At 41.9% G+C, this 15464-nt stretch overlaps 2 protein-coding genes across 4 annotated transcripts in view; one reads left to right on the forward strand and one right to left on the reverse strand.

Moving 5' to 3' along the window:
- The window catches only part of LOC146986397 (RNA-binding Raly-like protein), a 54668-nt gene extending 51525 nt beyond the window's left edge, over positions 1-3143 (reverse strand). The window contains exon 1 of one of the 2 annotated variants that reach the window (XM_085780623.1): positions 3020-3143. In XM_085780623.1, the coding sequence (XP_085636749.1) occupies positions 3020-3056 (37 nt within the window). In that variant the 5' untranslated portion in view covers positions 3057-3143. The remainder of the gene's footprint in view (positions 1-3019) is intronic. The other variant, XM_085780624.1, reaches the window with a different exon arrangement.
- Positions 3144-7193: 4050 nt separating this feature from the next.
- Positions 7194-15007, forward strand: LOC146986398 (fibulin-7-like). 2 transcript variants are annotated; one of them, XM_085780194.1, is made up of 7 exons: positions 7194-7394; positions 8904-9057; positions 10109-10279; positions 10364-10603; positions 11522-11659; positions 11758-11893; positions 14639-15007. In XM_085780194.1, the coding sequence occupies exons 1-7, from the start codon at positions 7296-7298 to the stop codon at positions 14997-14999; spliced, it is 1299 nt and encodes a 432-aa protein (XP_085636320.1). In that variant the 5' UTR covers positions 7194-7295; the 3' UTR covers positions 15000-15007. The 2 variants fall into 2 exon arrangements, with proteins under 2 accessions (XP_085636320.1, XP_085636322.1); XM_085780196.1 differs by having other exon boundaries at positions 7205-7394; positions 8907-9057.
- Positions 15008-15464: the final 457 nt, after the last annotated feature.

The following is a 15464-nucleotide window of genomic DNA, read 5'->3' on the forward strand; positions in this document are numbered from 1 at the left end:
GGCAAACCGTGATGATGATGACGGATGATGTTTACCGCAGAATATTAATTTTGCATTTATTTTAGTTCAGTTTTGCATTTTATCATTTCAATTCAACATCATATTTAAACTGAAAAGTTCATTCAGATTAAGGCAAACCTTCTCTCTGCAGCTCTAGTAACAACAGGTCGGTGTCAGCCAATCAGAAGAGAGGAGGAGGCTCTGAGCCTCTCTTCTGATTGGCTGACTGTTTTCTGACTAATCCAATACAAAATAGAGCAGATTTCAGAATAAAACACTCAGAGAAACCAAATCCTGCAAGTTGTTAGATGGTGTTGTTCAGGTGGTGAGGGGGCGGGGCTTTGGGTGACTGCTTTGTTGTGACATCACAAAGTGACAGGAAATCCTGACGGCTGGTTTTAAGGCTCAGTTTCTGAATACAGACTGTGTGCATTTCTCTGTGGACTGAGGCTTTGATACTTTCACAGTATTAATATAAAACCTAGAGCTGCTTTATAATCACACTACACATGGACATCTACCTTTATACTGTATGGAGCTTTAACACAAACATCTACCTTTATACTGTATGGAGCTTTAACACATCTACCTCCATCAGTCTCCATCCACCTGAACTCTTTCCTCGCTCTATTAAACATGTAGCATGAATAATGGCTTCAATTTTAAGCGACGTTATTAGGTTATGAGAGTTATTTCAACACTGCAGTGACACTGAACTTATTTATGCTGCTTCTTCCGTGGTGTCCGTGCGCTACAACTCTTCACAGCTCATTTCAGAGGAAGTGGACGAGGTGTTTACTGCCACCTTTTTTTTTTCTTTTTTTTTTCTCCCCACGGTCACTAGTGGTGCCAAGTGCTTGTTGCTTGTTTAGGGACTGTCAGTCCGACTCCAGGCCAGAGCTGAGACCTGATGCATAATCACAGCTCATCATGAGCTCAGGTGCAAACACTGAAAACCCATTTTCACCGGCAGCAACACCTTCACCGACTCCCTCTGATTCCAGACATGCAGGTTTTTCCAGGAGGGAGATAAAACCAATAAAAGCTAAATAAAGACTTCTTTTTTTTGTTTCTTTCTTTCTGACTCCATCTCCTCTAGACTCCACCAACCAGGAGTCCTGGGACTGGAGGGGGTGATGAGTCTCGCAGCTCATTTCAGAAGGTGGGATGTGTGTGTGTGTGTTTGTTGATGCAAAGTGCTCTCCGCTGTGACTTGTGATGCATTCTGGGAGTAAATGAGCGAGTTAATTGAACTTGACACGTGAGCTCAATAAACCTGAAGACATTACATGCAATCACAGGAAGTCACCTGTCCGATTTATTTCCCAGCTGCACTCACCCTCACCACAGTTAAATAATATATTCATAATCATCTCAGGGTCACTTTCTTCACAGTCTGGTGATCGCAGCCTCGACCAAAATGTTTGGGACTTTTTTTCTCCTCTTTTTCAAACAGAAACACTGATGATGTTTTTCATCTGTGACCAAGAACAGCTCAGGATGTGAGCGCTGACATTTAAACGATTTTATGGATGAGTAAACACAACCTTGAACTTGACTCTCAGTAATGAGTGAGGAGGCTGAAGTGGATTCTGATAATTATGACGGTGAGCTGGGTTTTCATCAAATGATCAATGGCAGTTTTCTTTTTATCTTTACTTCATTAATAGAAATTGATTTTTTAGAAGAGATCAACAAACACACACACACTTTTACCTTCTTTTGAGGGAGCCTCATTAAAGCTCCATACAGTATAAAGGTAGATGCCGTCAGGACTTCCTGTGACCTTGTGATGTCACAAAAAGAGCCACGCCCCACATTTTCCCTTTCTTTGTCAGTTTATTTTAAATCCTTATGCATTAGAGGATATATTAATGGTTTTAAAAACCAAAAACAATCTCAGTGTAGTTTTCCATCTCCTCTCTGGAGCTCTTGTAACAACAGGTCGGTGTCAGCCAATCAGAGGAGAGGAGGAGGCTCTGAGGCTCTGTTTTCTGACTCATCCAATAAAAATAGAGCAGATTTCAGAAGAAAAACACTCAGAGAAACCAATGGATGGTGTGTCCAGGTGGTGGTGAGGGGGCGTGGCTTTGTTGTGACATCACAAAGTGACAGGAAGTCCTGACGGCTGGTTTTAAGGCTCAGTTTCTGAATACAGGCTGTGTGTATTTCTCTGTGGACTGAGGCTTTGATACTTTCACAGTATTTATATAGAACCTAGAGCTGCTTTATACTCACACTACACATGGACATCTACCTTTACACTGTATGGAGCTTTAATACAAACATCTACCTTTATACTGTATGGAGCTTTAACACAAACATCTACCTTTATACCGTATGGAGCTTTAACACAAACATCTACCTTTATACTGTATGGAGCTTTAACACAAACATCTACCTTTATACTGTATGGAGCTTTAACACAAACATCTACCTTTATACCGTATGGAGCTTTAACACAAACATCTACCTTTATACCGTATGGAGCTTTAACACAAACATCTACCTTTATACCGTATGGAGCTTTAACACAAACATCTACCTTTATACTGTATGGAGCTTTAACACAAACATCTACCTTTATACTGTATGGAGCTTTAAGGGCTCCCATCAAAAATGTTTGTTTACATTCTGTATTAATATAAAACACATCAACCTCAGTGTTCTGGTACTGACTTTCCAAAAAATGTCTGCACTGTAAAAAGCTGCATCTTTGACCACATAAAGACAGAAATACAAAAGCAGAAACACACACACACACACACACACACACATCTGCCTCTTCTCTGAACAGATGAATGAAATGTTCCACTGAGGACATCGACTGCATCCGTCCACATTTCAGCAGCTTCCACGAGTTGTTTCCTCACATTAACTCACACACACACACACACACACACCACCACAGTCACACAGCAGCAGCATCACCACATGTGTCTTCACGTCTCACACATGCCACCAACATTATAGTGTATGTGTGTGTGTGTGTGTGTGTGTGTGTGTGTGTGGTACTTACGTCTGTCTCGGTGGCAGTCGCTCCTGAAATGAGTCATAACAAGACAAGAACAAGAAGCACAAGAGGGAGAGGAGGAAGAGGAGCAGAGAAATAAAACCTGACGACTGTGTGAGAGTGTGAGAGACTGAATAGAGAGAGAGAGAGAGAGAGGTGACCGCTGAGTATGGCAGCGGGTTGTACCATGTGAGAGGGGTGGAGGGAAGAGGAGAGGAGGTGGAGGCTGGTTCATTCCTCTGCAGGAAGAGGGGAGAGTGAGCATGAAGAGAGAGAGAGAGAGATAGAAGGAGGAGGAGGAGGTGTAGACATTCAATAAAACCACACTGAGGTTTACAGGTGAGATAAAGATGCTCTAGTTCATCATTACCTGTGGAGAGGCCACGCCCCCTGGTGGAGGAGGGAAACAGCCTACAACTATATACGGTATAAAGGTAGATGTTTGTGTTAAAGCTCCTTCAAAATAAAGGTAGATGTTTGTATTAAAGCTCCTTAAAAATAAAGGTAGATGTTTGTGTTAAAGCTCCTTCAAAATAAAGGTAGATGTTTGTATTAAAGCTCCATACAGTATAAAGGTAGATGTTTGTATTAAAGCTCCATACGGTATAAAGGTAGATGTTTGTATTAAAGCTCCATACGGTATAAAGGTAGATGTTTGTGGTAAAGCTCCATACAGTATAAAGGTAGATGTTTGTGTTAAAGCTCCATACAGTATAAAGGTAGATGTTTGTGTTAAAGCTCCATACAGTATAAAGGTAGATGTCCATGTGTAGTGTGATTATAAAGCAGCTCTAGGTTCTATATAAATACTGTGAAAGTATCAAAGCCTCAGTCCACAGAGAAATGCACACAGCCTGTATTCAGAAACTGAGCCTTAAAACCAGCCGTCAGGACTTCCTGTCACTTTGTGATGTCACAACAAAGCCCCGCCCCCTCACCACCTGGACAACACCATCCAACAACTTGCAGGATTTGGTTTCTCTGAGTGTTTTATTCTGATATCTGCTCTATTTTTATTGGATCACTCAAAAAAAAAAAAAAAATTCATCCAATCAGGAGATCTCTCTTCTGATTGGCTGACACCGTCCTGTTCCTAGAGCTCCAGAGAGAAGCTGAGAGAGGAGATGGAAAACTACTCTGAGATGGTTTTTAGATCTGCTCATGGATCAACCTTCAAAATAAAAGACAGATAATAAGTAGCCTATAACAGGACCTTTAATAATAATATTTTAAAACCCATTGAGCTCCATATGAAGTGGAGCCTTTAAACTGATCAGCTGATAAAAACCAGATCTGACTTTAATCAGTGTTTATAAATTGACCGAGGTCAGGATGGGAGGGAGAGGGGGAGGAGATGGGAGGGGAAGGAGGGGGCACTGTCGGCCGTCATCCAACTCTGCTTTAATTACAAAATCCATTAAATGATTTCATTTTAATTAACACTGTCCCATCTAATTAAGATATGATGATGAGCAGCGCCGGGGCGTCTCCTGGGCTCCTGTATTTATCTTGCAGTTTAACCTCTGTCAGCAGCTGCCAAACGACCTCCCAGCATGCATTTCACCGTGACTGCACGGTCAGCGAGGGGCAGGTTTAACAGCCGGGATAACCAACTCTGGTCCTCCTTCAATGGGATTTTAACACATGCATTTATTTTGTTATTTATTCATACTTTTTTATTCATATTTATTTATGAGTGGTCTCTTTATTTAAGTTCACCTTTGAGTCAATGCTTTTAATGTTCAGCTTTAATTCAGTTATAATGAACTTGAATAGTGTAAAAAAAAAGGGAAATTAAATGAAAATTGTAAATAATCTACCTAAGTGTAATGCACATGATGCTTCCTTAATAAGTCAGTTGACAGATTTCTAATGTTAAAAATAATAGAAATTAACCTGTTTCCAGCTCTTGTACTAACACTTACTCACACTACTTGCATTCAGAGTAAAAAATAATTACTCCGCTGTATTTGTTTGCAAGATAAAAGTGTACTTTACAGTTTAACAAATTACAACAGTGAATTGCTGCACTTTCTGAACTTCACTTTTATTTTTTATACATTGTATAGCTTTTATTCTTAAAAGATATTTATTAAAGGACATTAACTTGTAATGAAATAATTTTATATTGTTGTACTTTTTATACTTTCAGTGTATTTTCTTAATGTTACATGCACTTTTAGGCTACTTTGAAAGATTTTTAATGACTTGTAATGGAGATGTTTTATTTTGTCTGACTCCTATTGAAGTATAAAAGACATAAACAGCAGCACAGCTTCTGTCATGAAGAGACACTGTTAATTTATAGTTTCATGTTTCTACACCAACAGCAAGAAGTCGTGGTCGGTTGATGTTTGACTCTGTGAGGGAGTTTTGTTCTGAACCTTCATGTGGTTTCACGGGAGTCGCAGCTTCAGCTTCTAATCAGAGACTTTGTCAACATAAATAATAATTCTCTGAAACGCAGCTCGGCCTCATGTGAAGAAATGTTTTTCTTTGGATTCCTGATTCTGAGTCAAACAGCAAAACAAAAACCTGCAGCTCAGCGTTGGACTGAAGGACTGAGGCGCTGCCTGGTGGACGGCAGTCACACTGCACCAGCCTCAAGGTTCAATATGTGATCTGACTGTGTTATTAATCCATAGAGATCAATTTTAATTATGTATTTAATTGATTTCTTACAGTTTATGATGTGCAATACAAACCTGCTCTGTTGTGCAATATTAGATAGTAATGTTCTGTCCACACTGAAGCTGCTGCTGCCGTTTATTTATAAGAGCAATGTGGATGGGTCCTTTTTACTGTATGTGTTCAATGATTTATTATGTAGTTTTTGTTTGTGTATCAAACTTCTCAATGTCTTTAAAAGGAGGAATAATGTTTACAGTATTTCTAACTCACATGACATCATATGAGTCATATCATATGACATCTAATTTACAGCCTCAGTCTTATTGATCATTGTTAATTCTTTTTAAATGAATATCAAATTATTAACCAAGCTTTCAACAAATATTTCTTGATTCAAATTCTTTGAGGGGCAGAAAGTTAAAGAAATAACTTTTATCTTAAACCTTAAAAAGTCAAAACGCATTAGCAGTAACACGTGTGGGATTATAGCCTATACAGTATATGGTTTTATGACATCTGTTTAAAATGGTGTAGAAAAGTAAAAGCCAAACTAAATAAACACAGAAGTTTTATTTTCCCACAGTAAAAAAGGCTGAAACATGTTTCACAAACTTATATAAACAAACTAAATGTTTTAAAGCCTGTGCAAAGTCTAAAAAGTATAAAAGCAACAAAATAGTATTATTATATGCAAATATATTACAACTGAGATTTCAGTCATTTCCACTTTTGAGTTCCAGTTAAAAGATTTAAATTGATGATGTGACATTTGTTCGGTTTTATACCACACAAATGTCTTGCCAATAAGATTTGTTGTCCAGTGCTCAAGACTTTTGTTGCCTTCCAAAGGACAATTTTTCAAGTACTTTCAAAGTGCGTTTCCTTTTAAACACGACAGGTTTTTAATGTTTGTTGAGTTTTAAATTTTGATCTTCTCAAGCACCAGTTGTGATGATCAGTTCAGTTTTTACTTGCTGTTCCCAAAATTAAACTTCCCAAAGATCTCACAGGACTCGTGTGTCTGAGTGCTGGGACGTTCTTATAGCAGATTATAGTGCAAGTTCATACTCTAACATTATCCCCACTTATATATGACTTATATACGGCTGCTGGGAGCTGTTAGGTTGCAGGCTTGAATCCCTGGAGTGCTTCTACTGCGAGGCAGAGAGGGTGGGGTGGGGGCGTATAATCCAGGCGGGGCGACCTGCTGCCCTGTCATTTAGGAGCCACATGACATTATCCTGCAAGTTTAGGGTTTCAAAATAAAAGTGGGAGTTTATATTTGCTGTAAGAAATTCCTGACGAAGCTGCTTTGTTGTGCGGACGAAGATTAAAAAGACGCCGTCGCCGCCTCGGCTGAACTCCTCATCACGCTCCTTATAATTTAAAGAGTCTAATTCTGGCTCTGCTGATGGGTCGAAATTAGTGAAAGCTTGTTCCAGATGTGGGAGCTGCTCCTCCTCCTCCTCTTCCTCCTCCTCTTCCTCCTCCTGCCTCCAAAGTATGTGACATAGGGGAGGGAGGGAGGGAGAGGGGGAGGAAATTTGGCAAGTTCCCTCGAAAAGCAGGAGCCGGAGCGGAGGTGAGTTAGTGTTGGAGCAGGTTCCTCAGGACGAGGACGGAGGTTTGGTCCAGGCTGAGGATAGTAGTGATGATGACGATGATGATGATGATGATGAAGGCTGCCGGGGTCGTGATGATGATGATGGTGATGCTGAGTCTTCATCAGACGAGTTTTTCCTCTGCTCAGGTGAGTTCAGGTGGAAATCCTTCAAAATCTGCAAAATCTTCATCTTTTAAAATGTTGCAATTTGATGTAATTTAACGATTTAACGTGATGAACTGCATGGTCGTGGTGTTATTTATCAATTTCCTAACAATGATCAAGAAATTTCAGCAGATTGCAGGTGATGGCAGAAGAAAATTGACTAGACTCGTTTTTATTTTAGTTTGTAGGATGTGATGTTTCATATATACTTTTAAAGGCAGATTTATTTAAAGCTTCTGTTGCTTTTAAATGTTATTGTTTGTTTTAAATTGTTTAGGCTTTTTAATAAGAAAATATTAAAACAGAATTAATACTTACAAGTCTGAAAATTTTTGATTTCTTCTTCTATTAGACTCACACATATCAAACCATGAGCATCTGTGATCAAAATCTCTTTATCAATAAAGTTTTATCTGAAGTGGAGTCAGCAGAGTTGACATACAGGGAGCATCATATCATAAGTTACAAGAGTGAGTGTAGGGAGGCACTAAGGGGACAAAAAGTAAAGAAAAAATATTACTTTCTGAAAACGTGTTTCTCATTTAGTATTTTTTCTTTTACTTCCACAACTAATACTAATAATATTACGTATAAAGCACTACATCTTCATTAAGCGACACTGAATCAAAGAACAATCCTGTGTGGTGCTTACATTGACTCCAATAGATCACATGAGAGCAGAATTCAAAATGTTTTCAAAAATTCCGTTTTTGAGATAAAATTTGGATATTTGGCAAATTTAATCGACCATGACTCTAAAATATTGTCAATTCTTTTCAGGAAGATTAAATATGTATTAAGCAAGAATTGGGTGGTATATGTTTACAGCCTACTGTTTACAGTCAAACGTTTTCATGCACTGAAAATGTCGGCTCAATTTTTCAAATATCAAAAAGCTTTGTCAAGGACGGGCTGAAGATGCTCTGTAGCAAATTTGGTGTCAATTGAGCAGAAATTGTGGGACAAGAAGGGTTTAACAATAATAGGTTTAACAGTTTTTGAAAAAAAAATCATAATTTGTACGTACACAAAGGTCTCTAAAGTATGGAGGCTACATTTTGGTGAAAGTTGCAAAACTTTAGCACGTACGTAAGTTTTCAAATTCAAGCGCTTATTCTTATAAGTTTCTTTGGCATGTTTTATGTTCATTAATCTAAAGTCAGTGTTTAAGTTGTCTGTGTTTTAGCATCAGTGGTTTAGCATCGGTGTTAAGCATCACTGTAGCATCACTTTAGCGGCAGTGTTTTCGTCGTCAGTCTTTCAGCATCAGTGTGAGGTCAGCAGTGGCTCAGGGCCATGTGTCACCCAGGTGTTACTGCAGCTCAGAAAACCTCACCTCTATGTATAGACCTCACACCTGAAACACACTGAGGACTGGAGACAGACTGGGGTTAGTCGTCTGGTGTCGTCCCTGGTTGTTTTGACGATTCTTTAACTTTACAGCTTCAGATATCGATGTTTCTTGAATCTTGTTTTTCCCTCCTCCTCCAGCAGTGCCCGTCCACCCACAACCTGCTGAACTCGCTGCGACAGGTGGAGAAGATGTTGGCGGTCCACGAGGCGTCGTACCAGCAGGGTCTGCGCTCGCTCAAGAAGAAGATCAGCGCTCTGCAGAACAGCACCGTGGCCATGTTCAAGAAGAACGGTGAGAAACTACTGCACTGTGGGAACAGATTTGTCTTGGTGTGGTTGAGGCAGAGAATCGATTAGATTGTTTCCTTCTCAGTAACTTGATGTTGATATCGGCTACTTTCTCTATAGAAGTCCTTGGCTTTAGCTCAGGTTTCCTGTGTCCTTCAAATGTGGCCAAAAAATCTGTCCCCCCTCAAGGGTAATAACGGAACCACTCATTGGATCCTTTATTACCCAACCTGTCCCAGCGAGGTTGGCCAAGGTCCTGCTTTGGATAATTTTGTCCAATGGTGTCACGACTCACCAACTCAAATATGAACGAGATGCTCATTGACTTTCACCATAAGACCTCCTGACTCAGCACCAACTTCACTTGTGGAGACACATATTTCTTGACAATGACAAAAAGACTTTAGATGCCAACATAGATAGAGTATATCTGCCTTTATGTCAACAATTCACTTCCTTTATGAAGTCAATTTTAACTTATACAGTGATTTCTTGGTTTGGAAACCACAGCATGACTCAGAAGTGAGGCTGGGAGGCATTGTTAAAGGTCATTGACAATACCTTTAATCATTTCAAAGTTAGAGCCACTCAGAAGGCGAAGGCCTTTGTAGGAAGGACAGATCAATTAGATACTTGGATCATTTGTTCCCTCAGCTGTTGGGTTTTTTACATTTTAATTCTAAGTCCAATGTTCTTATTGTTTATTTTGTGACGTGTGCTCGTTTGGTTGTGTTTTGCTACTGCTGCAAATCAAATGGGCCCTCGGGGATAATAAAGACTTTATAATAAAATCGAATCAACATGCAGTGCAAGTCCGTAGTTAAATCAAGTTTACACAGGCAGAGCTTGACACTGTTAAATATAAGTATTGTGTTTTCAGCTCAGTTATCCGACCTTTGAAACCAACAGACTTAAAACATCAAGTATTTCTGACAAAGATAAGTCGTCATGGTTGCACTTTGTGGCAGATGCCACCAACTGGGATAAAGACACAGGAAACTGTAAATATAATGTGACATCTGAGGGGAAATGAACGTGTCTCTGCTTTGCCCCAGCGTCCTGCCCCAAACCAGAGCTGCCCCCTCACGGCCGCAGGCTGGGCAGGGTGTTCGGTGTCGGGCACGAGGTCCACTTCCTGTGCAAACCGGGCTACGAGCTGATTGGTCCACGGACACGAGTGTGTCTGGAGTCGCTGAAGTGGAGCGGCCAGCAGCCGATGTGCAGACGTGAGTCCGGCAGCCGATGAAGTCTGGTCTCGTTTTTTTTTCCTGCTGCTTTTTCCTCTGAAGTTTCACTTTTGTCGTCTTCAGGCTTCAACAGCACCGGGAACTCCCTGGCCTCCTTCTCCCCCGCTGCTCCCTCCACTTCCTCTTCTTCCTCCTCCTCCTCCTCAGCCCACTCTGCATCTGCTGCTCTGTCAGCCTCCTCTTCCTCCTCCTCTTCCTCCTCCTCCGTCCGACCATCTCACTGCACTCACTTCCTGGGCTCCACCCGCTGCACCTGCGACGTGGGCTTCACCATATCAGGCCGCGACAACAACATCTGCACAGGTAACCAACGCAACATCCGTACAGGTAACAATACAACATCTGCACAGGTAACAAGCACTTGCAACATCTGCACAGACATCAAACAAAACATCTGCACAAGAAAGCAACACAACATCTGCACAGATAACCAACACAACATCTGTACAGGTAACAAGCACTTGCAACATCTGCGCAAACATCAAACAAAACGTCTGCACCAGAAAGAAACACAACATCTGCACAGGTAACAATGCAACACCTGCACAGGTAACCAACACAACATCTGTACAGGTAGCAAACACAACATCTGCACAGGTAACAAGCACTTTGTTGGTGTTTGTGAAGATTGCATCAAACAAAACGTCTGCACAGGAAAGAAACACAACATCTGCCCAGATAAAAAACACAATATCTGTACAGGAAACAATCAAAACATCTGCACAGGTAACAATACAACATCTGTGCAGGTAACAAGCACTCGCAACATCTGCATAGACATCAAACAAAACATCTGCACCAGAAAGAAACACAACATCTGCACAGATAACAAACACAACATCTGTACAGGTAACAATGCAACATCTGCAAAGGTAACCAACACAACATCTGTGCAGGTAACAAGCACTTGCAACATCTACGCAGACATCAAACAAAACATCTGCACCAGAAAGAAACACAACATCTGCACAGATAACAAACACAACATCTGTACAGGTAACAATCAAAACATCTGCACAGGTAACAAAACAAAATCTACACAGATAACAAGTACTTGCAACATCTGCGCAGATATCAAACAAAACATCTGCACAGCCCAGGTAACAAACAACATCTGCACAGGTAACAAGCACTTGAAACATCAGCCCAGATAACAATCATTGACATCTGCAGAGGTAACAGACGCCGCTGTCCAGCTGTTGACCATCCCGTCTGTTTCAGATATCGACGAGTGTCACCTGTTCCCTCTCGGTCAGCCGGGGAAACTCTGCGTCCATCAGTGCGTGAACACGGCCGGCAGCTTCCACTGCTTCTGTCCGCCCGGATACGAGATCGCCGGCGACGGACGCAGCTGCACAGGTCAGAGTTCAGAGTTCAGAGGTCAGAGGTCACGCTGTCTGTTATATCAGCTGGTTGTGGTTGTAATCCTCTCCCCTCCGCTCTTCTTCTTCTTCCAGACATCGACGAGTGTGAACACCGGATGCACAACTGCTCCGCGCTGCAGTCGTGCGTGAACACCTACGGAGGTTTCCAGTGTGTGGCGGTGGAGTGTCCTCGCATGAAAAACGCCACGTACATCAAGACGTCACCCATGTAAGATCAAACCGTCCCGACTCATGTCCTCAAATGTTTGTCAGTCTGACCTTCTCCATCACAGCACCAGATGTGCCAGATGTGTCAGTCAATCCATTAAACAAGTTAAAGCAACTTCTTAAAATGTTCAGTAAATCGTCACGGTCACTAGATGTCGACCAGCCAAACAAACACACCGTCACTAAAGACAAAGCTGAACTAGAATCACCACCTCATAGTTGTATCCCTCCACTGCCCAGACTAGTTCCAGACAACATCTGGTTTATCCAAAAATATCAATCATTTTTGTGTAAAATTTTGTCATATTTACTATTTCAAATCTTTGACCACTAAGAAACAAATCACTTTGTGAATCCTAGTTGACATTCGCGCCAAATATGTGTGACCGACATTGTCTGGCCTACCCTGAGTGAGTTTCGTACCAGGGTCTCCCACACCACGGGCGACGATGCTAACTGTTTCGCCAAGAGGTCAATGACCACTTTGCAAGTGGATTAACACGTCTTTTATGGGCGAGTGAGTTTAACTTAAGTACTGCTAAACGCCACACATCGTCACTTCTCCTCACTGGTACCTCGTGACTGTGGCTATCTGCAGACCTCCATTACATATGATTAAGTTCCCTTTAAGGCATTGTGTCTACAAGAACAGGACAGATCTACAGTTGGATGGACAAACTCAAAACCTGGATAAACTTACTGTGAGAGAAAACAGAACAAAATCTTGCTGCCACCAATAGTACACCACATGCTAGCACTGCTGTTATGCTCCACAGCAAAGCTGGCTGTGAACTAGCGAACCACAGCAAAATTTTCCAAATGCATTCAAAATATGGGACACAGGATGAATAAAAACAGCTCTGAGTCAAGCAGCTTGTAGATTCTCCTCCCTGTAAACCTTGACCAGTATTGACATTCAACCATGGACCGATCGACTGGAACTGGCTACCACAATAGACCCCATTGGAGCCGTAAACAGGTCTATAATTGGCCGACTGGGATTCCAACAACGACTACCCAGTCCACTTTTGTCCTGTTTGGACGTGGTTTGTGGTCTGAGGAATATCTGGGTGGCCGCTGTCACCTGAACGCCTCACATTAAGACTTGTTTACATCCGAGCTGGGTTTGGACCATTGAAAGTGGACTGAGTGACGATGCTAAAAGCAACATATTGTCTTATTGTCACAACCTGAGCTTCTCTGATTGGCTGATCATTAGCTACCTCCAAAGGTAAAGCTGGCAAGAGTTGGTGGAAATCGCTGTTACTCAATAAGCAAGCTGCAAACAGACGAGATGCTTTATAAGAAACTATTGAGGAGGACAATGATTCTGCAAACAAAGCAACGAGAGGAATGTAAACCATGAACCATAAAACTCTCACCTCAAAAGACAAAGACTCAGATAAATGACAGAGACGGAGAGAGATTTGGAAACAATGAACGTCTCCACTTCCTTTCTCCACCCGGCGTTCAGCTTCCCTCTGGGCTGCCATGTCAAGACTGAGGTTTGGCTTCAGACGCCCTGCTGGGTCTCCAGGCTCCAGTCAGGTGATCAGCTGACTGGGCCAGGAGCTAAACGAGGTTGTGGTGTTTCAAATGTATTCAAGTCTGGGCGACCAATAAAAGTGCAAACAATGGAAACCACACTCGCACATTCACACAAGCGTTCCCTCCTGTAATTCGAGGTTCAATATAGCATGGAATAGTATGAAATGCAAACTAGAGGATCAGGGGGGTTTGGGGTTTTGATATTGTTCGAAAGCGGGAACACCGACTACATTAAAAACCAAAATGACTGACCAGCCTCTGTTCAGCTGCTGAGGAGGCAGTTAGGAGAACTAAAAATAAACTCTTAGACCACAACCATTTGCCCCTAGTTCACCAACACCAAACTATGACCTGATATAACCAACCAGCTAAACAGTTAGCTGGTTTCTATCAATCATTTTTGATATTTATATGTTTCAGTCTACAAAAGAGAAGAAACACAAACTTTTTTAGCCATACTAGCCCTCTGTCGAGGGCGATTTCAGTCGCTCCATTCATCCACAACTTCCCTCCAAACTGAAATGTCTAAACAAATATCAGATAAATTGTCATTAAACTTTATCCAGGTGTTCATGTTTCCCAGAGGATGAATCCTTCTGAGTTTTTCTGCAGCACCATCATGAGGCTGATATTTACATTTTTGAGTGAAATATCTGTAAGAGTTCAAACAAAACATGGTTCTATTACATTCCTGTTCCCCTTAGGATTAATAATAATAACTATTAATGGTAAATGTCATATAAAGCGTTTCTATTAAACACTGATGATACATCAGTAGGGACTGGGAATCAAACCACCGCCTTTCTCGGTTAGTGGAAAACCCACTTTACATCCTCGGCCACAGCTGCCAGCAAATACATGTGCAATAACTTTAGTGTAAGGAAAATGAAAAAGGAACATGAAAACCAACTCTCATGGCCACAATTTCATAATGTTTTGATTATTGATTTATCTACAGGTGATCTATTGAACTACTGTATGAAAATTTCTTATGTAATTTTCAAAAACTTAAAGAGATTCAGTGTATGGGTTCATAACAGATCTGAGAAGCTTCAAGCTAGCACCTCTAGATGCTTCTTTACCACAACAGTTATTCAATAATCAATAGCTGATATCAGTATGTGAACCACTTAGAAAGAAAAACAAATGTAAACACATTAAATAACACCGACCTCCATGTTGTCTTCTCCGTGTCCAGGCGCTGCGAGAGGAACCCGTGCATGCTGGGAGACACGGCCTGCACTCAGGCGCCAAACTCCATCTCCTTCCACTTCCTGTCCATGGTGTCCAACATGTCCGCCCCGCGCGTCCTCTTCCGGGTGTCGGCGGCCCGCGTGCTGGGCGACACGCTGCGGTTCGGCCTCGCGGGCGGCCGTGGGCGCGGCCACTTCAGCGTGCAGCGCTCGGGCCGGCAGACCGGGACCCTGCTGCTGGTGACGCCCATCAGGGGGCCGGCCACGCTGGAGGCCGAGGTGGAGATGAGCGAGCTGGAGAGGAACGCTCTGCTGGGCCGCTACCTGACCAAGGTCACGCTGTTCGTGGCGCCGTACGAGTTCTAGGACCGGTGGGCGGGGCTTAAAGACTAATCTGGTGGCAAAGGGATAGTTCACCCAAAATTTTAATTTCACTCATTATCTAGGCTACTCACTCTCATGTCGACTAAGGGCTGGGAGAAGTTTCAGAGTCCTCCGTGGCTTCTCTGAGTTACAGGGGGTCTCGGCGTAGCAGTGCATGTCCATATAACGGTTGCAAATGAATACCAACTGTCTTCGTAACAAAAAGACACACCAAAAAACATCCAAATACCTCCATGCTGCTCGTATGTAATGTCCGTCTTGTATTGAAGCCCTGAAATGCGAAATTGTCCTGAAAAAATTTAATAAGTCTATATGTCAAGCTTATTTTGTAGCGGAAGCTCCTCTTCCCGGTTCGTCAAATTTGGATGAACCAGGGTCCGTCGTCTTCCCAGTTCATTCAAATTTCACGAACCGGTAAGAGGAGCTTCGAGAAGCTTCCGCTACAAA

Source organism: Trachurus japonicus, chromosome 6 (assembly GCF_045865225.1).
Source record: "Trachurus japonicus isolate A0001 chromosome 6, Traja_1.0".
NCBI classification, from domain to species: Eukaryota; Metazoa; Chordata; class Actinopteri; order Carangiformes; family Carangidae; genus Trachurus; species Trachurus japonicus.

Excerpts from the sequence above, each read along its gene's own strand:
- LOC146986398 (XM_085780194.1), top strand. The coding sequence starts at position 7,296 with ATGATGACGATGATGATGATGATGATGAAGGCTGCCGGGGTCGTGATG. Across the intron at positions 9,058-10,108 it reads GGCCATGTTCAAGAAGAACG|CGTCCTGCCCCAAACCAGAG; the intron begins GTGAGAAACTAC and ends GCTTTGCCCCAG. Across the intron at positions 10,280-10,363 it reads CCAGCAGCCGATGTGCAGAC|GCTTCAACAGCACCGGGAAC; the intron begins GTGAGTCCGGCA and ends TGTCGTCTTCAG.